General features: G+C 42.4%; 1 protein-coding gene across 5 annotated transcripts in view; it reads right to left on the bottom strand.

The window, feature by feature from the left end:
• STXBP6 (syntaxin binding protein 6) overlaps positions 1 to 25501 on the bottom strand; it is a 255513-nt gene that overhangs the window by 80066 nt on the left and 149946 nt on the right. For 4 of the 5 annotated variants that reach the window (XM_006022728.3, XM_006022729.3, XM_025203082.1 and 1 more), the window contains 2 exons: positions 7757 to 7887; positions 4003 to 4168 (listed from right to left, as the gene is read on the bottom strand). In XM_006022728.3, the coding sequence (XP_006022790.1) occupies positions 4003 to 4168; positions 7757 to 7887 (297 nt within the window). The remainder of the gene's footprint in view (positions 1 to 4002; positions 4169 to 7756; positions 7888 to 25501) is intronic. The other variant, XM_014519508.2, reaches the window with a different exon arrangement.

Below are 25501 nucleotides of genomic sequence, written 5' to 3'. Positions count from 1 at the left end.
TGAGCTCCCCGCTCCCTCATGAATTTCTCTCTCTTGGTCACGTAGATGACCAAGTTAAAATCAAATAGCACACAGGTGAAAGGGGAGAGGGGTGCAGGATGTCCCAAGGCAGGACAGAGAAAAAAAGTGGATTTCTACAGAGGGGGATTTTTTCCACCCCCACCATACACACCCCTATCCATCACCCATACACCCCCACGCACACCCACCCTACACATACCACACAATATACAAACTAAGAATTTATTTTTGAGTTTTATGGAATCACCCCTATATACACTATGCAAACACAAATCATGATAAAAATATTTTTGTAATAAAATTAAAATATGTTATAGTAGGTGTTTGACTTTTAGTGTACAATTTTGTTTTTTTCTGATTCCAAGATGGCACCCCGACCCTCCAAAAAGCCACTGAACAAGAGTGCTTAATTGTGGTATAGGCTATTTAAAAATTAGATGTTTCTACGAGGACTGGTATTTTTGGAACATCCTTTAAAAATCACTGAATCTTTTCCATTTTTTAGTATTGCTCTGGACTCATTTCACTGGGTAGTCTTTAAGAATTTTTTTTTTCCTGAGGCAACAAAAAAGAACAATAAAAGACTCAGATATGTAGGCATACATTTACTTGGTCTACTGGTAAATCTTGGGGATCCATGAAGAAAAATCTATACAATATTGTCGGAAAAGTAATGATTTTTAGTCTACAACTAAAAAAGGTAACATGGGGAAACGGAACTTGAAAAAAAATGGAGATCCCAAGGTTGGTGCTCCTGTGAGTTAGGTTCAGTGTTTGGGGGAAAAGCAGACCTGGCATGAATGCTACTGTGCATCCATGAACCACTAAGATATTAATAAATGATCAATTGGTAAAATGATCCTGGCAAATGGAACCTATCACTCAGCAACGCCACTGATGTGTCACTCAAGAAATGCTTTATGGATATGCTTTGAAATTGGATATTACTAGTTTGGTCTACTTTTTATTTATATATATATATAAAACAGATGTCAAACATGGTGAGTAAATAAAACCCTAGAAAATATTAGAGCTGTAGAGGAATCCCAAAATATTAACATTAAGAGAAAAGGTAGGATGCTTTGAGTACAAAATTGGAAAAGGAAGTGAAACTCATTATGTTAAACCTTGGTAAGGCTTCAGTGTTCATTTCTTGTGGTGGGGAGAAATAAGAGGGAGGAAGAATAGCTAAAACGCTAGCATCAGAAATATTAGAGAAACAAGCAAGCTTTGACATTAGGGACAAGTTCTGCCCAGTTTAATAGAAAGGAACATTTCTGTATCATCAGAAGCTAGTAATTATATGCTAAAAAGAGGCAACAGATTCTTGAATCCCTGAAAAGAAACTGGATATTTAGCACTCTGCATCTGGACTTGGCAAATTAAAATAGAACAAGAAAGTAAAGAGGAGAATATTTTTACCATGGTTAAATAGTGCCTTTTGGTTAGGCTGGCTGGAAACAAGTGATCTGTTTTATCAAAACAGAGACTTTTTTTTTTTTTCCATGGAAGTTTAACTTCATCCAGTGTAAAAGGTTTCCATAGGAAAAAATGTAATAAAGAAGGCCTTCATGAGTTCTATTTTTGGATTAAAGAACACACTTAGCACATGTCATAGGTCCATAGATTACAGGCTAGTAGAGATGATAAAAAGGCATGTATCTTTACATGACAATTTCCCAATCCACCTTTGATATTTAGCAAGTTGAAAGACAACTGTCATCCCATCCAAAAGAAAATTTCTTTACTGAGCTATTAAAGTTTTGGACACTGAAGTCTTTATGAACCTCCACTTTTAAATGCCAATTTGTAAGAAAGTAATGGCACTTTTTGTGCACAGAGTGGAAATCTACACAGCAGCAGTGAACACTGATGACACTGTTGAACATTTACAACTATATAGAGAAGCGATGTGGTCCAGTAAATGATCAACGCACACCAAATGGTTTTATTTCAAAATTGACAATACTTTCTGTAACACCCTCATATAACTCCATTCAGAGGAGATCAAAATCACATGGGTTTATAAGCAATATTGATGCGACTTATAAAAGCATACAACTTGGAAAACAATTCTGGATCTTCATCAGCATTTTAAATTCCATAACTTATTTGAAAAAAGAACAATGATATATATAGTAAGGTGGCACTATTAAATCACTGAATACGAAAATATACTGAGGTATGAAAATCCCTGGGTTAGATAAAAATACCTACTTCTAACCCAAAGGCCTGAGGAAGGGTACTGTGATATCCAAAAGCTTGCCTATGTCCATCCCAACCATGCAGTTGGGTCAACGAGAGATATCACCTACAAGAATTCTTGCCAGAAGCAGGCAATGACCCACTTCTCCAATCTCCACCATAGGAGGGGAAAAGGCCAAAGCACCCTGCTTTTTTAGTGATATTCGGCCATTGATGATTACAGTAAATTAGAAGAGCTGTAAGGTTGCTCAAGCTCATGCACTGGTCAAACACAAATCGCCTCAAAAATGAGAGAAGTACATAAATTGAATAAACTCACACCTCTTAAATTGTGCTCTGTATTGAAAGCAGCTCAATTCAGATTGGATGACTGGGGCTCTTATACTTTGTCTTTGTTCTCTGGCAGAAATTATGCTTAAGACGTGATTAACTAGTTAACCCCATTTTAAATACTAACATTAATGATATAATCAAATGGGAAGTAAGCCACAACATTATTTCACAAAGTATGTATAATATTTTTGTGGCTGGTTTCCATCATGCCTTAAATGGGATACATGGTGCAGTTCCTGCAATGCAGCTTAATGCTGGTCGTATGGTGGGGCTCTGGAACTGCCACGCATGTGGTCCTGAAGCTGGGCCCCACAATCAGCTAATTGCCGGTCTCAGGCCTGTGGATCCCAACAGAATCTTGAACTGGCTCTGGTGCGATTCCTGGGCAGGAACTGCTGAACAGCTGATTGGCTGTCCCAGCCCCAGAATCATACCACTCCAAGTTTGACTGACTTCATGATCCTGACTGCTTCCCCTGCACTGACAAGTAGTAATGGCATGGTTGAGATCTGATCCCCAACCCCAAATCATCCATACTGCCATACATGTGTGGCATGGCAAGAGGTGCAACTGTTGGGATTGGGGTATAGATGCCATCATGCCATTAAGTTAAGGTGTGCCAGCGGCCAGATATATGTCACCAGGGCTCATTCCACAAGTATCTGCAACAAGGTATTAAAAAAAAAAAAGTCACAAATTATTCAGAAAGTGCTCTCTCTCATGCAGCAACTCGCTAATTCAGACAGACACTCCATACAACTGTGCTGAATGTAATAATGCTAAGGAACAAAGATGTTTTGGCTCTGAACAAACAAAAGAAGTTATTGTTTAACAACAGCTATTTTAATTTAGCTCTTTCAGGAGCACAAGGAAAAAAAAAAATCAATGTTTGCTAAATGGAAAAGAACAAAATCAATGAAGAAAGGAACTCGTTTTTCAGACTTCTAACTCAGCGCTCTGAAGAACTGAGAGAAAAGGAGGCAGTACAAAAAAAAAAGAACAATACTTATTTGTCTTGTTGCTTTCAAGAAAAACAAATTAAAATTGGGGGATGTAGGAGGTGGAAACAGAAAAGTTGTACTATGAAAGTTATAATTTCACTTCCTTATAGGGTAAAATTCTGCAAAATCCTTCAGTTGAGTGACTTCTTATTCTGCTGAGTAAACCAGCTATTTAAAATGACCAATGTCAGCTCTTAATTCAATGGTTAGCATTATCAGTAATTGCATCAGAAAGAATTCTACGGCGACTAAACATAAATTCTTCCCTTGTGCAAACACACAAAACTGTTTTTAGCTGCAGAATCCACCAAATACATGCTCTGACTGCTTGAACATTTTTTATTCCACTAATGCATATTAAGAAAAAAATATATAGACAGATTATTGATTCATGTAGAAAGTGCTGTACTATATTTAAGTATTTCAATTTTGATCTACTCACCTCCCAGTATTTTCGATTGGCAGTTGATAAATTCTGGCTTCTTGTCTGTAAGGTACCGCTGACAAGTGTGATGAAGAATCTGAAAGAATGTGCACTTTTCAGAAGCTGTGCTTGCTACCCATTGGTCAAAAGCATTTTCAAATAGTAAATCAAACTCTGGGGAATCCTAAGGAATAAAAAACAAATTAGTATTAATGATGGTATTTTTAAAAATTGGTAGAAAGAATGAGTACTTTAAAAAAAACTATGTAAAATAATTATACAGCTGCTCTGATGCTTTTGTCTCCCATTGATGCCTACAGAAGCAACATACTTTTCCACAGGAAAATTCCATAAGTAAATTCAAGTTTTCAGCAAAAAAGTGTTCTAGGAATGTGTCAGGTGACAATAAGGGCTAATGCACTGCATTAAATAAACAACTTGGTCCCTTCCTTCTCCAAGGATTGCAATTCTTAGTTGGATGGCATCTTTTCCATAATGCATTATGGTTTCTTTCCCTTTTTTGTGAGGCGAAGCAATGCAACATTGATTATTTGGCAGCAGTATCTTATGAAATATGCGATTCAGCCGCAGATCTGGGCTCATAAAGGAGAAAGTGACATATGGAACAAAACTATAATTCCAGTTACCAGTTTCTGTGCCTTATTATGTGTCTTAATAGATTGTACTACTCTGGAATTTCCTTGAATGCCAGTCGATCTACAAATTATAAGCAAACACCACAGACTATGTCAACTATAAAAATACTTCATCAGGTCATTATCAGATTCCTTCCTCCTATAGTCTGGAACATACCTATTTATATTTATGGGAAACTATGATAATATAAGTTTATATACAGCAACAAAACATAATAGGACATTAAATAGTGTATTCATGAACAGTGGGGATAAAAGGGGGGAAAAAAAAACCCTAACACCCCAGCATGTGTCCTGTAACAATAGTTTCTGATAGTCAAAAAAGAGAGAAAGAATGTTTATTATGTCCTACTTGTTTGAATATATTTATAAGTAATTTTGAAAGCGATTGAAACAGTCTGGCAGCTTAGGATTGAGGGCTTCAAACTATTCCCTCTCTCCTGGTCCCCTCTCTCTTCCATCTCAGCACCCATTCAGCAGGCTCTAATACCTTCCCTCTATAGCATACATTTAATTTATAATGATTCTATGGATTGTTTTATTTGGTTTTTCAAAAAAAGAAAAACAGATGCCAACATAGATTGACATGAGTTGGTACAAAGGTCATTAAAAATAAACCAACTGGAATGTTGCTTTGAAGAATCAGAATGTATTTTAACAATAAGAGTGCATGATTTTATAATGAACACGTTTACTTCATACTGATCAGTTATGGCCACAAGATGCAAGTTAGATCCACAGCTCTCTATTTTTCTTACGTTAAAGTCTAATCAAGTGTTATAAACAGGGATCCTGGTTTTCCATGATAAAAAGATGACAGATTGTCTGCTAAAAAAAAATAAAAAATTCTCTGCTAAAAAACCAAAAAAAATCCTGACCTGGCATGACTGGGGACAGAGGACCTGTGCAGGAATTTTACCACTGATCACCTTGTGCTTCCCCGACAACGCGCCTCCTGTGCGTGGGGCTGCAATGAGGGAAGTGGCATGGGGCTGTTCCCCTCAAAGCAGCAGCAGGCACTGGAGGTGTGTCACCAGAGCAGCACAGGGTGAGCAGCAGTGAGTAATCCCCATGTGGTTCCTTTGCTGCCTGCTGCACCTGGTCATGCCTGTTGGGCTGGGGAGGCCCCAGGGAAGAAAAGTAGGGCAGCAGGGAACAGCAGTGAGCAGCTTCTCCACATGGCTCCACTGCTCCCTGCTTCTTTCCCCTGGGGCCTCCCCAGACCTGCAGGCATGACCCGGCAGCAGCAGAGTCGCATGGAGATCTCCCTGCTGCTGCCCGCCATGCGCTGACCTGGTGACGTGCCTCCTGCGCATGGGGCTGCACCCCTCAAAGCAGTGGCAGGCGCTGGAGGTGCGTCCCCAGGGCAGCAAGGGGGAAGAGGAGGCGGGGTAATGGCAAGGAGATCCCCGCATGGCTCTGCTGCTGCCTGCCATGCTGGGTCGTGCCTGCAAGACTGCAGAGGCCGTGGGGGAGAGAAGCACGGTGGCAGAAAACAGCGGCTAGCAGCTTCTCCGCATGGCTCTGCTGGTCCCTGCTTTTCTCCCCAGCCAGGTAGGCATGACCCAGCCTGGTAAACAGCAGTGGAACCGCGCAGGGATTTCCCTGCTGCTGCTTGTCCCGTGCTGCCCTGGCGATGTGCCTCCTGCACACAGGGCTGGAACGAGGGCAGCAGCGTGTGGCTGCACCCCTCAAAGCAGTTTCCCACAGCCAGCTTTCATTCCAGCCCTGCCAGTGCCCCACTTATCTCACAGTCTCCCAGAAGGAAAGTGAGTCTGATTCAAGCCTGATCCAAACTGGGTGAGCAAGAGCCTCAGGCCCTGCCCTTCCCTCTCTCCCTCCCCCTTCAGGCAGAGTTTCCCGCCCTTTCTGCAATTAGCTCTTGCAGGCTGGAACTCTGCCCGCCTGCACAGCTCTTTGCAAAAGCGGGAAAATTGCAGGTTTCTCTACTAAAAGGAAAAATCTGTGTTTTCTCTGATAAAAACAGGAAATCCATGGTTTTCTGTTTTTCCATGGGAAATGAAAAACCCAGATCCCTGGTTATAAAATATTTTATCTTAAGATTTCAGCCTAATTAAATTTATTGTGCATGAATCTGTTTGGTGCAGACTCACCACAGACAGATATCATATGCTTTACACTGGGGTAAGAAACAACTCAGAAGTTTTGAGAGGAGAAAACCTCAAACAAATAATTTTACCACTGTGAAAACTGCATCTTTACTTGCTGGGACAACAGAGTTTTACACCGTCACTGCCAGTTTTATGAACAGGGGCAGTTTGTAAGGGGGAACTGCAGTTAAGATTTATTGGCAGATCCACTTTCATAAGCTGTTCATCTCATACTCCTGAAGCAATATCCCCAGTATTGCTCAGTCTTACTGGAAGTACCACCTGGGAATACAGAGCTCCATACTCTATACTGATCATGGCTCTGTGATGACATGAAGGCCAATAAAAGCAAGCTTCTCCTTTATTGGAGATTGAGTGACAAAAGACAGGTATTTTTCTTTTTAGAAGTCAAGGCAAACAGAAGAGTAGGAATGAAGAAGAAAAATGACATTTAGCTTAGCCCATTCCAATCCTTCATACTAAAATTGGGAGAAAAGGTATAGTCCTCCAAGGACATTCAAAAGTTAACACTTAAATATGGGTGTAGGTTGTAGTCGTGTTGGTCTAAGGACATAGGCAGACAAGGTTCTTTGGGTGAATCTTTTTCAGGCTAAGAATGTTTCAGTAGTTGGTGCATCCATCTAGGAAGAGCACACACCAACTGCTGAAACTTCCTTAGCCTGACGAAGGGTTTTTTGAACCTGAAAGCTTTCTTTAATTGTTTTCCAACTATTTAAGTTGGTCTAATAAAAGTTATCAGATTCACCCAAAGAACCGTGTCCACTTAAATATGGGCACTTTGAGTGTACTTTGATTATACACTGGCACATAAAAACCAAAAGTTGTCTTTGACCATTCGTGTGAGGTAGAAGCAATGGGAGTAGTCATTAGTTTAAAAGGGTCCCTCTGATAGTAAACACAATGTCTTTGAGCCTTGACAATAAAAGGGGGAAAAACCCCTATTAAATTAAATGATTCTCTCCAAAAATCGCACAATATACTCACCCTATTTGGGTCTATACCGTTGACTTGACAAAGCTGCTCAAGCATCCACTGGGATCTCCTTACAAAGGATGTGGAACCTTCAAACTGTTTGACTTTTGTAATAGATGCCTGAGTTGGTTTCTTGTTAGTCACTGAACACATAAAAGAAAACAGACAACGTGTAAATATATAGGCTGGTATATGAACATTATTAATACACAAGTACTGTTTGATTCACTACATCACAACTTGGTTTTCTGGAGCCTTTTCTTGTGTGAACACCAAATGGGAATTACAGAGAACTGTTTTTGATATATATGTGACATGACAAGAATCATCTTCCTTTCTTGAATTACATATTCAAAAACACTTCTTACAAGTCCAGATACCTTCAGTTTTCCCAAATTTTTGGAAAATAGGATTTCTCAAAACAGAAGCAAATCCAGACAGTTATATGCCTGGATCACTGAAACAAGTTTTAATACTGTTCCACCCTTTCACTGCCTTTAGGAGGTTCCTCATGTCCTGCTATGTCCATTCAATTTCTTTCTCCTCTTGTCTTCTTGTAAACATGAAGCAACTGCATCATTTTATCTCCAAAAAATCATCTGCTTTGTCTACTCATTTCAGTAATTCAATTCACAAGCCTAGAGATTCTGCCAATTTCACATACAGCCTAAGATGATAAGATTGTCATATTACCACACCCCCCTTGTCTTTCACCACAGTGACACCGAGGGCAGCCAGAAGAGCACCTAAAGGTAAGAATCCCCCTGCCCCTCCCACTCCAGGTACTTTCCAGAACCTAGGTCTCTCCCGTCTGCCCCCCGTCCCTCAGGATTTCCCCTCTGACCTCCTGGTCCCAGGCTTCCCTCCCCTTGCTCCTTGGAACTCTCTCTCTATCCTACCCCCAGGGCTCCCCCTCTGCCCCCAAGTTCCCCTTTCCTTCTCACTCCATTGAGAGCTGCAGGACATCCAGGAGCTGTGGACAGGAGGGGGGTACTCTGGGGGGGGGAAATGGGACTAAGTTAGGATCTGGGGTAATGGGCGGGCATAGCCCTGATCCATGGGTGTGGTGGGGGCTACGCCCCCCTGTAGGCCTGCAATAGGCCCACCACTGCCCCCCTCATCCCTCTGAGCCCCAGGGCTCCCTCTGTGCCACTTGCTCTCCCTCCCTCCCTTTTCCCCCCAACCCTTGTGGCTCCCTCCCTGCTCCCCTCCCCCCATGTCTCCTGGCTTACCTGCAGCTCCTGGCAGTATCCCAGAGGAGCAAGTAGGGAATAAGAACCTGCCCTGCTGCTGTCGCTCTCTGGACTGGGCTCAGCCCAGAGAGGAATCACAGCATCAGGATCCCCTTCTCTGATTGCTCTGCTGGGACATGCTAGGAGTTGCAGGTAAACTGGGAGATACAGGGGTGGGGAGGAGCCCCAAGTTGTGGGATGAAAAGGGAGAAACCCGAAGAGTCAAAGAAGTAGCCCTAGGGGTGGAGGTACTGGGGGGGTGGGGGTTGGAACCCATGGCAGGCCCAATCCAGGCTGAAAGGGGGCAAGGACAGTGGGCTTGATCCAGGTGATGTGGGGGGGGGGGGAGGGGGCATGCAGCACTGGAAATTCAAACTGTACTCTCCGATTCACTTGCTGTAATGTCCATCTGAAAACACGAACCTTTAGAAGACATGCAGTGTTTTTTTTCAGAGGGCTACCTTTTCATATAGCTCCCTTTGTAATACAGTATGCAAGCAGCATGTAAAAGCCTGTATATGTACTTTTTTTGGATTGGATATACTACACACACATTACTGCACAGCTAAATAATGCTAACAAGGTAAGGGTGCAGGCTACAGTCTCCCCTTCCCCCTGAAGTCTCCCCAAAACTCCACCTAGTTGTGTGGTCTCTCTCCCACCAAATGAGCCTGTTCAACCCAAGGCAGGGAGCAGCTCAGATCTGGCTTCAGCCCTGAGGCCAGGGCCAAAGACAGAGCTGACCTGTCATTTGCCCTGGGCTGGTACTTGAATCCAAGATTAAGGGTTTTTTGTCCCATGTTGTCTGGAGGAAAAAAAATCCTCATCTTGGATTAAAGTAAATATGGTATCCCTCTCTCATCTATGTGCCCCCCCCATACTCTGGTATGCCATGATGTTCTCACGGGAAAATTGGAGGATTGTGGGCTTAACTGCTTGACAGTCAGGTGGGTAGGATGCTGGCTGTGGGGTAGGACCCAGAGAGTTCTAATGAATGGATCTGTCTCATCCTGCTGAGCAGTGGCCAGTGGTGTCCCTCAGGGGTCTGTGCTTGGTCCAGTGCTTTTCAACATCTTTATCAATGATTTGGATGTGGGGGTGAAGAGCTCACAGGCCAAGTTCATGAACAATACCAGGTTCTGGGGGAGCGTGGTCACACTTGAAAACAGGCTGCATATACAGGCAGACCTAGACAGGTTGGCAAATTGGATGGATCAAAACCAGATGAAGTTCAACATTGAGACGTGTAAAGTGCTCCGTCTGGGGACGACAATCCTAATATACTTATAGGCTTGGTGGCACCAAACTGACTAGCACCATGACTGAAAGGGAGCCCCTTCCACATGAGGTGAGAGCCTGCACCCTTGTAAGCTTTGAAAATCATAACCTGGGGGGTCTCCAATTAGAGCATTGTGACGGGCAGTCCAATTATTTTTTCAGACCCCCTTAAGAGTCAATCAAAGTGTAATTTGAACTGTAACAGTAGTTCCCAAGGGACCACACACACCTGTATGGAGAGGGGATATTGGCTGCCCCAGCTCTCACCAACCTCTTATCATACACACACACACAAAGGGGATTACCTGCCTCAGCTATCACCCACTCTGCTCAGACCCAACTGGTCTACGATCCCTTGTACTTGCACTCTGACACTGACTGAAGCCACAAACACGCAGATGAACGGAGGAGTCAGGCGGTTCTGGGCCCTTGCTCGCTCCAGACGCTTACTCAAGACAAGATGAGGGAGAGAAAAAAAGAAGACCCAGACCTCAAACCTTTCCCTTTTATACTCCTTCCACTGTCACCTGTCAATCACACACCAGTCCCAACATGTAGGGGGTCCCCCTGAGAGCACTGGTGCCCCCCCTGAGAGCGCTGGCTGGGGAGTGGGGGCACCAGGAGAAGTGATCCCTGTGGTCCCCCAGTGGCCAATCGCATTCACTCAGAGGTGTCAGTGGTGCACCTGGAAGTGCCAGCAGTGCGCTGCTGTCACTTGTGGGTTGGCAGGGTTGACCACGAGCCCCCCTCCCCAGTCGGTAGGATTGACCATGGGGGGGGAACTCCCCCACCGGTCACTGACTGGCTGGGCGCGCGGAGGCAACGCCCCCCCCCCCCCCCCCCGATTCAGGAGGCACCAGTCACCCATGATACACACAAAGCCAATCACACACCCATGCACAGAGCACTCATGCTTCCTATACAAAGCACGCTCATTTGCATTTGACATTTTTGGCTGTGTAAGTGACATTCACCTCAGGATTTTTCCCTCCAAAACTCATGCCCTCAACTGAGCATGCTCATAACTCAAAAGTAGATCACTGAACCTTTGGGGTCATAAGCTCACTATTTGGTGTAATAGTTCTGCAACTCCTCCTCTAACAATAGCACTTAGCATTGCATCTTATACCTACAAAGCTATTTTAGTTGAAGTTTCAATCATTTGGCCATAGGCTTTATGTGGAACCCCTTGATACATTGTAACCTCTTGATACATTGTAGCCTTGATACATTGTAGAGTACATACATACTGATTTTTGTTCCTTGCTCAGCCAGATGCAAGTTTAACTCATTATTTGCTCTTTTAAAAAATATACCCAGAATTTTCACTTCATTTTGATTGTCTGGAAATTATAAAATGCTCAAAAATCATACATTCGCATGTTTTGGACTAGGATAACATAACATAAAAGAGCAGCAATGTATTATGGAAGGGTGGCCTCAATATTTAAAGATGCAGTTAGATTGTAGGCATTATACTGTTTTTTCACCAAATGTGAAAAATACAAAATTCAAGGTAGCATAGGTTTATCCAAGTATTGTGTTCCTGGGAACAGCTTGTTTCAGTTTGGCGGTACAGTCTTTGTTTTAATTTTACTGGACCAATTTTAAATGAAAGTTTGAGTAGCTGAAAAAAATGGTTTTGAGTTCCCAACTTAGCATTGTTGTACTTAGTCCTTACAGTCTTTACTTTGTAATAACACACAGATCCATAGAAAGTTTTATTTTATTTTCTCAAATTACAGTAACTGAAACGTTCAAATAAACTTAATACTGAAGATTAACAGAAGGCATAACTGAACTCCAAAACCCTTTAGATAACCAGAAATCCTATGAAAAATGCCTTGATTGCTTCATTATAAATATATAAAATTTCCAGTGTATTGCAAACTGTTGACTGCATCAGATAGTTACTGATGCAAGAAATTAGTGCATGAAGTGCTGCAGTGCATGAAATCTTGGAGAAGTCGCATGGAGAAATTATATGAAGTCTTGGATGTCTGTATTTTATTTAAAAATAAAATTATAAATTTAGTTGCGACTAAACTGTTCCCCTATAGTTCTTAAGCTGTTTAAACCTTGGGGGGGGAAGGGGTGTTGCTTGTTTTTGGGAGTGGAATAGGGCCACTAAAAGATAATTTTTGCATAATGAATACAACATATGTAAGGATAGACTGAAGATATGGACTTTATCACTGTCCCTAAAAAAAATGCTGTGGGGGCATTAAGTGGTTAACAAAATATCCTATAACTTAACTTTTTTGCATGTCAAATTTTGATTTGGTAGCATGTCACACTCAGCCAACATTAATTCAGTTTAAAAGCTTATTGATAGAATCCATTTTGCAGGAAGTTTTTAAAAATAGAAATGGAACATTCCAATTCATAGGATCTTTTACCCCACTTTTGAAGCTGAACATCTTTGGCCACATGCATTCGGTTTATCCTGGGAGAGTTGTTGCTCTCCCAGAAGAAACTATGAGTGCACAGATGTTTAGGATTTTTCTCCTAGAACAAAAATGGCCACCCCTGAAGAAAAATAATCTAGAAACAACAAAGGTTAAATCACTCCTGAGAGCACAAATGTCACAGCACTGTCCTCCAGCACCCCAGGGTGCTTTGGTCCTGCCCCAGGGAAACAGTGTGTCATTCAGACTAGATTCTTCTCCTCCAGCCAAACTGGGAGCAGACGACACATTGTGCAGGGAGACACAGGCTGAACTTGAGCAATCTGGGTAAACGAATCAGGGCTGCCCTGTCATCAAGCAGACTGAAGAAGCCTACAGAGCATACTTGAGTTGTATGCCCAAGGGCCCCTTGGATCCATAGATCCCAGAAAACTCTGCATTTCAGCAGCATTTGAATGCCTGTTAAGGCACTCTGGGTATATTCTTCTACCAGGAGAAAAAGCCCGGAAGTATATTTCCAGATCATCCGAATGTGTACGTACAACCTTAGGTTCCCCTTACAAAATAAGCTAATTAACATTTTTATATAGCGATGCTCAAAATATCAAACAGGAAACAAACATAAAACTATATTTGGAGGTGTCAGAACATTTGTATGATATAAAATGAAATTTACTTTCATTTTTACTAAGAGATTTTTATGGTGTGTGTGCGCGCGCATGCGTGTTTAAACAACCCACAGGAGCGTGGGTGGGGGGGTCCCCAGTGCACTCAGCAGCAGACCCAGAAGGTGAACAGTCTCCAAGGTGAACAGTCTCTGGCATGTTAGAACAATGTAGGTAAGGGAAGTCGGCAAGCCGGATCCGTAACTTCAGGATAAGGATTGGCTCTAAGGGCTGGGTCGGTCAGGCTCGGGCGCGAAGCGGGGCTGGGCACGAGCCACGGCTGGACGAGACCCAGAAGTGGACCAGAAGCATTTCTGGGTCCGCTGGAGAGCACGCAGGGGACCCATCCCCTGCTCCCCCAACTGGTGCCTCCTGAGTCTGGAGGGGCAGCTGGGGTCCCCCCGCGGCTGACAGGTGAGCCAGGTGAGACCGGAAGTACTTCTGGTCCACTTCCAGGTTTGCCGCTGAGCACATGGGAGGCCCCCCCACACTCCTTTGAGATACTCCATCCGTCCCACCATCACAGCATTCACGAGCCACACCCGGTATCTCGAGGTATGTAGAAAAAACATTTAAAGCTGTGTCTTTGGCCAAATCACTGATTCTCTGTGAGAAATCCCAGAGGGCATTCACCTAGAGTGTGTCCCCGACCAGGGAGATCGACCGCACCACGTTACGACATCCACTCTACGATGGGAGCTCCCCGTCTGCACCTGTCCGTCTTTACCTCCTCAACAGGTGAAGCGGATTGGGGCCAATCTGCACTGTGGGCAATATCTGGAGGCAGGAGGTGGAACCAGGGAAAGGGGGAGAAAGACGACGGTGGAGGAGGAGAGGAGAGGAGCCTGGGAGCTGTAGATGCGAGGCGAAGACGGAGAAGATCAGGTAAGCCCTTGGTCAGACCCCCGAAGAGGCGGTGGCACCCTTGCCGCGGGAGTGAAGAGGAGGGTGGAAGAGGCCAGGCGGTGGAAGGCAGATCAGGGAAAGACCCTAGGTGCAGCAGAGGTGGCGGATCTGCCTGAACCACTTGCTGCGGGGTTTGTTTTTTTTTTCCTCGTCTTTTCCCCCCCCCCCCCTTCGATGTCTCCCTGCTGGCTAAAGAGCCCAGATCAGGGCCATGCATTCTCCCAAGAAGAGAAGGGAAGCATGAACTCAGAGGAGCTCCACGACTGAGACTGGGATGGGCTGAAAACCCTGAGCAGCAAGAACTGTGCCCCTTCCTAGCTGATCACTCCGGAGGGAATTCCCCTCCTTGTTAAGTGGCGTGCACTGGCAATTAAGCCTGTTGCGGTCCTGATTTAAAGTATCCGGGAGGAGTCCAGGGTGGAGAAAGTAAACCGCTGAAGACTCCTGGGTTAACTGCCCCAGGCAACTGGAACCAGACCTTGAAGACACCCAGAAGAAGAAAAGGACAATGGTCATAGGACTTCAGCGAAAGAAAAAAAAAAAACCCCAAAAACTAAAACTGAAAGAAAGTAGAAGGTTGGTTTTAAGTTGGTCCTTTCTTCAATTCTGGTTTTGGACTTCGGGCATTGGGGGCAGCCCCTATAATTGATCCGGGCGTGAGACAGGTAGTCACCACCTCCATTTTGTGAATCTCTTTTTATCATCAAAGTTGTGGCAGGCGGGAAAAGAAAGGGCACCAGATCTCACCCAGCTCGACCGTAGGGGCACAGCCATCCCGAGGGGCCAGTGAATGTCAGCAGGACATAGGGGTACACGTCTGTACCCGGTGACCGCCCGACACTCTGAATCAGCATTAAATCTTCAGATTTGGATTCAGCCAAATTGAATGGGGACAGTGATCCGAATCAACAAATCGAATCACTGTCCCTGATTCGGGCCAAATCCTCATCTGAATCAAATACAGCCCATTTGGCACACCTCTACTGGATAGGTATTTCAGTGTTGATCTTAATAGCAAACTCAGTAGAAAACTCCACAGATTTTGGAGGCTAGAACACAGATTGCAGAAGAGAAGTTTGGAGGAAACATTAGGAAGCTAGTCTGCTAGTTTTAGGCAGCATCTCTGCAAATAGTTCTCTATATTTATAGAGGACAGTTGTTCATCATATGAAACACATTCTAGTTTTACAATTTTTTTTCCTGGAAAAAAGCTGACTTTCCATTTAACAATATATGCTCCCAGACTGTCAGATTAGTTGGATGAGCACAGCAAAAGATCCCTGTACATGATTTACCTCAGGGTTTGGATCAGCTTCATATGACTATTTTTTATGTTTCCTGGGAAGTTTTTCATGTATTGATCAGTTGGCCAAACAGAGAACCACATGAGTTCCAAAGGGTTAACATACTAATAACCATCTACTTTTTATTAGCAGTGTCTCGTAAAAAAAAATTGTAAAGTCCATGTAAATATGCTTATTCCAAATCTATTAATTTGAGAGAGAATACTTATAATAGTGTTCAACAAATGGCAAGAGCAGTTGTTCTACAATACCTATTGCTTAAAATAAGATTCTTAATATCTTAATTTCTTGGTTTACTGAGTGATTTTATCTTAAAATCTGCAAAGATCTCATTGAATAATTGCTATATTTATTTAGTGCATATCTTTAACAATTTTCTGCACCACACATTGGATTTTTGGTTCCCCCTCTTTACTTCTCAGCTTGTTAATTTTTATCTAAATCCTTGGAGTTATGAACTTACGAGTTATTTATGTAACAAAAGAATGTACTTTAACAAGGAATTTACTGTCCCACCCTTAGCTCTCATCCTTCCCAAGGTTTATTTTTTGATTCAGCTTCATTCACAAGTTTAAGTCAGAAGCAACTATTGCAACAATACTATAGTTTATTTCTGTCATTTTGGTTACTACTCAGATCGAATGTGTATTTACAACATAGTTTAGTTCCCTAAAAATCTTTTTTTTCAAACACAGTATAGAAGTTTGACAGCAACATGGAAAAATGTACGAAGATAACAGGGTAGTTTCCAAATACAACACATACAAATTGTACCTGCCAAATTCCAAATACTTTCCCCACAACTCGTCCCAACAGTTCAAATAATAAACACAATCCCTTCAGCCACTCCTCCCCCCAGCCCTGCTCTGACACACATGCACCTCCATCACCACCACCACCTGGTTTCTACATCTAACTTGGCACTTCTTGTATGTTTGCTGAGAGCTAAGTGTGTCAGTCTGTCTCACTCCCACTTTCATTGCCTGCCAGATAAGATATGACAGACAAAATGTATATTCCCAAAATAAGATTTATTTGTACAATCTATAGTAATTATTATTTTTCTGGTTTCTGAACAGGAATTCTTTTCTTGTTTCGTTTAACAAAGGCCTTTGTGTCTTTTATGTCAAAAACACCACACTGCAGGTCATGCATAGTTTTCTTTCCAGTTAGATCTGAACATAAAAACTAACAAGAGTTAGTCATCACATCATAACACCACTACCTTCCTAACAGGGGAAAGATGACACTGTGGTGTTTGTTTGCCTCTGCAGCAAAAGGAAAAAATATTAAAGAAACCTTTAGTTATCCCGTACATAAAGCAACACATAAAACTTCATTAAGTATTAAAATGTGTGTGAATTATATTGCCAAGACTCTCGCAAAGAACTGCAGAACACAATAAGTACATAACTTATTTTTCTTGGGTAGATTTTCCTTTCTATGATAATCTGTCAGACAGTATATACACTTACAACAAAACAAGCTAGCTTTTAAGGGACTATTCAAACAAGTGTATGGAATCTCTTACTATACCACACATAATTTAGTACTTATGGATGATAGAGAAAACTGGACTCAGTTATTATTTCTCAAATGACTGAAGAGAAAATGTATTGGATATAGTTATGAAATCACATCTGGTCAAACTATGTATGTTCTCTCTCTCTCTCTCAAGTATGCTGTAGTTAATGTCAGAATTGGGGAAAAGCAGATATTATGAATTTTTTCATGTTTCATGTTTATCATTTCAAAGATGTGGTTTTGTTGGACTAGTCCTCTAATATTTCATTCTACACAGCTGCCAAGATTTCAAGCTTACCCTTACCTCCTCTATTCCTGTTGATACAGCCTTTGTATTTGGAATTTCCATGGACATCTGAAACCAAACAGCTTAATTCTTTTATATAGATATACACTCTCATGAAAATCTGACAATATAATGGTCCAGCAGATCTAGAGATGTCTGAAACCAATCACTTGCATTAAGATGCCATGTGCAATTCTTAACATTCCTTTACCACCTGTGCTTGTTCTATAGTGTACCACCATGAAAAATCATGCAACGCCACCCACTCGTACCTATGCTGTCTGCCAAATGTTGAAAAAATATGTTTAGATTTTTTTTGCCTAGTCTCATTCCCAGGCTTTCAGTCAGTTGTACTTATTAGTACATGCCCAGTGCCACTCTAATGACTGCCAGGTTACATTTTATTTGTACAGAGCAGGAGTGAGTAGAAGAGGCAGGTGTCACACTTTTATTCTCTAGCATGGTTGGAGATGGTATACACATGCTCTCTTTTTCTGCATCATCCCCAAATTACTATGTTATGCCAGTTTGGAAGTTTAAAGGCTAAGAAAGTAGCATTAATTTTCATGGTGGGTAAGTTTAAGAGTAGGTATGTCTAGAACCAAGCGGTGTGTGCATAAAAATGTTCTTTCAACAGGAGACCAATAGTTGCAATGTTTCCATTCCAGAATAACTTTTGATCTACTTCAGTCAGAGTCACAAGTAAGTGGGGTGACCTCCTGAATGACCACCATCTCAAGTTATTGCTGGATAGTTCTTCATCAGCCAGAAAATCTGCATTATGCAACTTGTTGCTCAAAAACAACAAAATTCACACATTAAAGACTGCAATCTGCTCTGAAAAGGTAGGGGTAGGGTGGTCTGAACAAATCCTATTGCCAAATCCTGATGTTATTTGCAATTATAAAAATCTGAACTAACTAAATTTAATTCAATTAGTTTAGTCTGAGGTTATACTATGTATTGGAGATCATGCTTTGGTGTAAAAATTTGATCTGAAAGGTTTTTTTATTATTAAATTTCTTGTGCAGCATGACAGATAATGTATAGCGAGATAATTATATAAAAATTTTAAGTGACACATTTAAGTCTATTATAACCCTCATGTAAATCGACTTTGATATTCCATAGCTAGTAACATAAGCCTTAAAACAAGATTTTGATTCTTACAGTCATTTTGATTGAAGTCAAGTCCAAATGAAATTTGGTTCAATTCCAATTTCTTTCTGGACTCTGCTTAGAAGCACTGCAGTGAGGCATAACAAGCTCAGTCCACCAATATTAAATTCTGGAAAACAATGTTATGTAGCTCCCTTTAGAGCACCACTAGGTTCCTAAGCTCTTAGGCTCAGGGTCTGCTAACTGGAAAGCACATAGCACCACTATGAAGGCATCTGTCTTTTCTGGGTTTAGCACATGAAGAATAGTGTTGCTGTGCCTATATAGCAGGGGTGGGAAATTATTTCGGACAGGGGGATGCTCACTGAGTTTGGGGAAGCCATCAAGGACTGCATGATAGGCAGCCGGGGCAGATAAATATTACATTTTCTAAATTTTTTAGGGGCCCCACAGGCCAGATAGAATGGCCTGGTGGGCCATAGCCAGCCCGTGGGCTGTATTTTGCCCACCCTTACTTTATAGAGTACTCTCTGGGTGTATCTATACATACATTTACTATGCAGTAACTTACTGCGGCTTTTAGACCAGCGTCTACATGTGTAGGTGGTACTGCACAGTAATGCTGTGCATGCTCCAACTTGGGAGTAAAGTTACTCCCAAGTCAGAACACACACACAGCGTTACTGTGCAGTAAGGCATCTATACGTACCTTACTGCTCGGTAACTAAGTGGGCATAAATTTGCTACCTGCATGATGCAGGTAGCAAACTTATGCCCAACTCGGCATAAAAGTCACTATAGTTACTGTACAATATGGGCATGCATGTGTAGACATGTGCCTGTACTGTGCAGTAACTTAGGTTACTTTGCAGTAACTGTGCATGTGTAGACGCACCCTCTATATAGTACAATCCAGAAGACACGCCTAAAAACTGTGCTACAAATCTATTCCCAATTGACTATTACACCTGTCCTTCAGCAACCTGACACTTATCATTCCTTTGCCAGTTTCATTATGTTCTCATAATAAAAACTGTCAATTATTGAACAGACAAGCTGAACTATTTCCAGTCTCTATTTACCAGTTACACACGTGCCTTGCATTTGTCTCTGCACCCGAGTCCCAACTTCTTCACTAAGAGAGCCAGGTTTTCAGCATCTCATTCACTTTGGCTGAATGATAAAAATATCTTGCAAAATAGTCAACGCTATTATTTAGCTATGTACATTTAAGACCATCTCATATCAATCTGGTTTAGAATTTAAGGTTCCATATTCAAGACATCCAGGAGAGGCTTAATTAGGTGGCTTAATGGTGTTGTTTATCTCAATCATAAACAAGCAGTTTTAGTTCTGAAAAGCCAGTTAAAATTAACACCAGGAGGGTCCCTAAAATCTGTAAGCAGAATCTAGCAAAATTCCTATGCAAGTTAACAGATGTGTATCTGAATGTTCACAGTATGCTAGGAACTACCTCATCATCACTACTATGAAAACAATGTTTGAACTTTATAGCAGCAAAAGACCTTGAGGAACAGGAAGAAATCACGGAAAGTTGGACATGTTCTACTCCATTACTCAATGTCTTGCATTAAAAGTCATAGGCTATAATTCATTTTACATATATACAGGTGGTTAGATAATTTGGTTAACTTAACAGTTTGGAATACTCTGTCCTGTGAGTTTTTAAGATCCTGCAATTCAAACCAGCTCTGTTCTTGAAAGTTGCATTTATGATTCTCTAAGGGGTACTCTTCTAAATTCACTATTGAAGCAATGATTCAGAATATATTAGGAGACATTGTGCTGCTCATTGATACCATTTTTCACAGTAGCAACGTAAACTAACCCACTTACCATTACTGTTCAAAGATAATTCCATGGCTTTTGCTAAAATACAAGAATTACTTTGGTTAGCCAGACACTAGGTCTATATCATGTAATCCTATTCTCCCCTCCTGAAATTCTTTTATAGCTTCAACCAGGCACACTATTTCCTCAATTTCTGGGTTGTGAAAACTTAATAGTAATAAAAAAGAAAGTATCACTGCATCTCAAATGTTCATCTGGCAGGTGGTAAGTATGACCTTTCAGCAGCTCCAATCAGTGCTCTTCTGTGGTCACAGGACCTTTTATCATAAGGCGAGAACTAAGCTCTAGATTCACAAAGGGCCTTAAGTGTTGCAGGGGCGGATCTGGGGCAAGTGCAGTGGTGCAGTCATCCCCCTTTTCCCTTTTGATTCCTGGTCCACCCAAAGTTTAAAATCATTTAGAGCAGTGATGAGTCGAATGACTTCATGGCTCCTTATAATCTACCCGATTCCTTTTTAACTCTTCATTCCTAAATGTTACCGATCCTGTCTTCTGTTTCGTGGTCTTTAATGGTTCCATTAATGAAGATATCCTTCTTCTACAACTCTGTTCTGTTATCTGTACTGGTAATGTAGCTCCTATTTCACAGCCCCACAAACTGTTTTTAGCTGTAACTAGAAACATTCAGTCTAGCATGGAAATGTTAACTCAGGTGAATATTAACTTGTGTGTGGAAATAACTTTCGGTGAAGCAATGGATGCAATGTCAAGACGCTCAAGCAGGCTGGATATAATTCTATGATTCTAAAAAAAGATGTACATTTAGGCTGCTTACAGACATTTAAAAAAAACAAAAAAACAAAACAGTGCATGACTTTAAACTTGGCTTGCTCCTGCACCAAACCCAGCACATGCCCAGAAGAGGCAGTGCATTAGTTGCAACTGGCTCGCCCAATGTCTGCATAGATCAGGCGTTTTAGTGGGGCTTTTATCTAATAGCTGATTGAATCTGCTATTAGATAAAAGCACCAAAAAGCCTCCTGAAGCACTTGCTCTATACAGATGCTGAAGAGCCAGGTTGAACAAATGCACTGCTTCGTCTGGTAAAACGGGTTTTTGGGGTTTTCTTTTTAAACATCTGCAAGCAGCCTTAATGCTAATGACTACAGGACTAATGAAATAATATTGTTGGATTCTCTTGCCTAGTTTGTTGTGTTTTTATAGATAATACATAATATAACAAATTAATGTACATTTCAAAAAAGTTTTTCCTTTTGCTTCAATCTTAAACTAAAAATATAGCCCTAAGCCCTTAGCTTATTAGTAAAGCTTTTTGTTTCTTTCTAAATGAAGAAAAGTAAGTGATGTTATATGAGATGAAGCACCACATTATCAGCTACACTGGCCAAAAATAGCTGATTGCCAATAATGTTAATTTCCCTTCTGTCAGTGCCAATCCAATATGCCACCGATATATCTGTGCACCTCTACAATTAAGTGCCTAACTCTCCAGCACACAGTTCCAGCCTGTGACTCCTGATCTAACATAGATGCTTACGTCTTGGGAGAGGCAGGGGGTCAGGCTAGATGATCTGTTCAGGTCCCTCCTGACCCTAGCTACTATGAAACTATGGAACCACAACATTTACACCCCCATCTTCCTCCCCCCCACCCCACTTTTCAAAACTTTAGGTCTGCCAATGAATGGTTGTAATACTCAGCTTTTTCATATCTGGCCCCTGTAGTAGAATCCATAGCCTTGAGTTAGATTCTTAATTATTTTACTAAATTCCTAAACTAATTTTACACAGGAAAGATGAAAATGACCTTCCTCCCTTTTGGTGGGCATTGATTCTCCCAATAATCAGCTTTTCCTCTAACTGTATGTCTGCCACCCCAGATAATCTTCCTTGCACCCTGCCCTCTGCTGTCTTCCACTCTGCTGTGCCTGGATCACCTGTGATCAGAGACCTAAGGAAGAATATCTTGCATCTGAAAGCTTCATTTTATCTTAACTACGTAGATGGCTCAATATAAGAGACCATTCTAAGAAATACTTGCCTCTTGTGTGATTTCTAGACAGCAATCACTACAACATCACTCTTATGCTCCTATAAACTCTTCAAAGATGACACAGGGAAAGTTAAAAGCTTAAGAATGGGAATCACAACAGTCCACTCATTGAAAAGAGCTAAACCATAGGAAATGCCCAGGACCAGGATGCATATTAAATCCCACCCCTCCTCCAAAACTTAAGCATCTATGTTAGATCAGGAGTCACAGGGTGGAACTGTATGCTGGAGAGTTAGGCACTTAATTGTAGAGGTGCACTGATATATCGGTGGCATATTGGATTGGCACTGACAGAAGGGAAATTAACATTATTGGCAATCAGCTATTTTTGGCCAGTGTCGCTGATAATGTCCAATAAATGCCGCATGCATGTACACAGACAGAAATGCAGTCCAACACCTTGGAGAGCAGCCTCCTGCCAGTAAGCCTGTGCGTGTGGGAGGGAGTGGGGGGAGAATGGACGGAGGAGCTAGGGGCATGGGGTTGCAGATCAAGGCCCTGACAGTGAGGGAGGGAGTGGGGCAGGGGCTGCCCAGCCGGGGTTGTGAATGAGACCCCAGGAGCAGGATGGAGCCACAGACAGAAATGCAGTCCAACACCTTGGAGAGCAGCCTCCTGCCAGTAAGCCTGTGCGTGTGGGAGGGAGTGGGGGGAGAATGGACGGAGGAGCTAGGGGCATGGGGTTGCAGATCAAGGCCCTGACAGTGAGGGAGGGAGTGGGGCAGGGGCTGCCCAGCCGGGGTTGTGAATGAGACCCCAGGAGCAGGATGGAGCCACGTAGTGTGTGTATGGGTGGCCGGTGCGGGGGTGGGAGAGGAGTAATCATCAGGGATTCTGATTTTGTCTGTTAACCATCCCCCATTCCCAAATTCTCTGATTTTTAAAAACCCCAACATCCACATTTTTCCACAACTTTATGGGGGGGGGGGGGGGGGGGGGGGAGGCAGCTCCCCCCCATTCTGTGCACCCACGAGGGAGACATTAGGGGCATATCCCCCTGGAATTTTTGCATGGGGTGAGGGCAGGCTGCCCACTGCAGGCTCAACACCAGCCTCTTCCTGGCAGGGAGGAAGCAGCACTGGGAGGAATGGCTACAAGTGGGCTATAGACAAATTCCCTGTAGCCAACCCTCTCAGCATCACTGCTACCCACCCTGCCTGACCCAAGCCCCTGGTCCTGAGCCCACAATGGGTAGCCCACTCTTGCTCCATGTACAAATCCGGGGGACCAAATGCCCCCAATGCCTCCTCAGGGGTGCGCACAGCAGGGGGAAGCACCCCTGCCCATCCCACTCCCTCCTGCACCATGGGAGCCTTGATCTGCCCCCCCATGCCTCTTCCCTCCCCCTTGTCCCCTCCACCACACTTACTGGTCGGATGCTGCTCTCCAAGCTGCCAGGCTGCATTCCTGTAAATTGGCTATCAGTATCGGTTGATATGGCTGGTTAATAATTGGCCATCAGTATTGGCTGAGAAAACCTTTATCCTTTGCACCCCTATTTAATTCCTTTAAGAAAGCAAGGTGCAATGGTGGCACTCTCCCTGCCTCAATAGTTCCCATCAGATTCAGAACCCTTGTGTGAAATATTCTAAATACAGCAAAAGCTGCGTTATCTGGCATTTTATTAACCGGCATGCCGATCGACATAGCAAACATGAAACCAGAAGTCCCACCATGGCACTTCCGGTTTTGCCAAGTCCCACTTCACCGACTTTGAACCACAGCCCAGGGCAAAGCCTGCACGGGGCCTCCGCCCGGTCCCCCAGCACACTGATACCAGGGAATGAAAGCCCTGGTGGCACACTGGACGTGGCAGGAGAGGCAGTGGCGGAAACAGGAAAAGACGCCTTTCAGATAACCCGTATATTTGATTAAACTGGCAGTCCCCATTCCCCGTGGATGCCGGATAATACAACTTTTACTGTAGCTCAGATTCACAGTATATTTAGTAATAAAAATATGAGACAAATATGATTTTATACTCTCACAGTGCTGGATATACAAAATGTGTAGTGAAACTACACTTTGAAAAAGGTAATATTTTTTAAACAATCTTTCCTGATGACATCTGGTTGGCTGTGCCCCATTTTAATCCTCCTATATGTGAACTATATAAATGAAATACATTCCTCTCAAATAGTTTTAAATAACCTGAGACTGAAGAGCAGCAAAAGGCTCTGCACTAATCAGTATTTAAACCAAGTTCAAAATGTTCATTAAGTGTGTAAAACAATAACAAAAAACAGGCTAGAAGGATGTTAATCTCAAGACAAATCTGTTTCCTAACTAAACCTGGCACAAGTACAAAGGTATTTTTACGTCATACTGCATCACTACGACAAGCTTCTCAACTTGCACAACCCAGGTTCTGCCAGCTGGGGGACTAAATCACCCTACTAGAGATAGGTGTAGTAGAACTTTCTCTCAAGGCAATCCTTAAGCATTGGACTTTATCTACAAATCAATATTCTTTTCAATTCTTGGGAAGTACGTGTACATTATGCAGATGACTTTCTCCCCCTTATGTGCATCTATGGTAGGCCAAGTGTTTCTAATTTACAATGAGATCTAAGAAATATTTACATCTTCTCAGACCTACACACCACTAATCCAATTGCCTCAGCTATTTGTTCTTCAAAAGAGATTAATTTCTGAGGAGACTCTTTTCAGTTAAGGGCTTCCCCCATTTGAAATGTAAACTGCAATTTTGGGCGGGGATGGGTCTCCATTCATGTATACACTATCACACACAATATGCAATTGGCTAACCAATATGCATAGCCATTCCAAATGCAAATTCCCAGAGATTACTCCTTCTGAGAGTGTGAATAGTACTGTCTGGAGGAATAGTTAATCTAACATCCTATTGCCAATGCAAATTATGCTTGTACCAAAAACATTTTATGTACACACACAAAAATGATAAAACTACACACAACTTGGAATGATGAACTCCAAAATTAATCCAGCTTTTGGGGTGAGTCTGTGATGATTTCTAATCTACTAATGTTTTCAGGTGTACACTGACCCTATCAAAATTACAACTAAAAAACCTGGACTGTGATCTTGCAGACCTCACATATTAAGTATGACTGAGCTAGTTTAATGTTGGCACAGGAGACACTATAAAACATTAGCGTCAAGTGCTGT

This window comes from Alligator sinensis, unplaced genomic scaffold (genome assembly GCF_000455745.1).
Source record: "Alligator sinensis unplaced genomic scaffold, ASM45574v1 scaffold83_1, whole genome shotgun sequence".
Classification (NCBI taxonomy): Eukaryota; Metazoa; Chordata; order Crocodylia; family Alligatoridae; genus Alligator; species Alligator sinensis.
The sequence above is the reverse complement of the archived record's forward strand: the minus strand, read 5'-3'. Positions and strand labels throughout refer to the sequence as shown.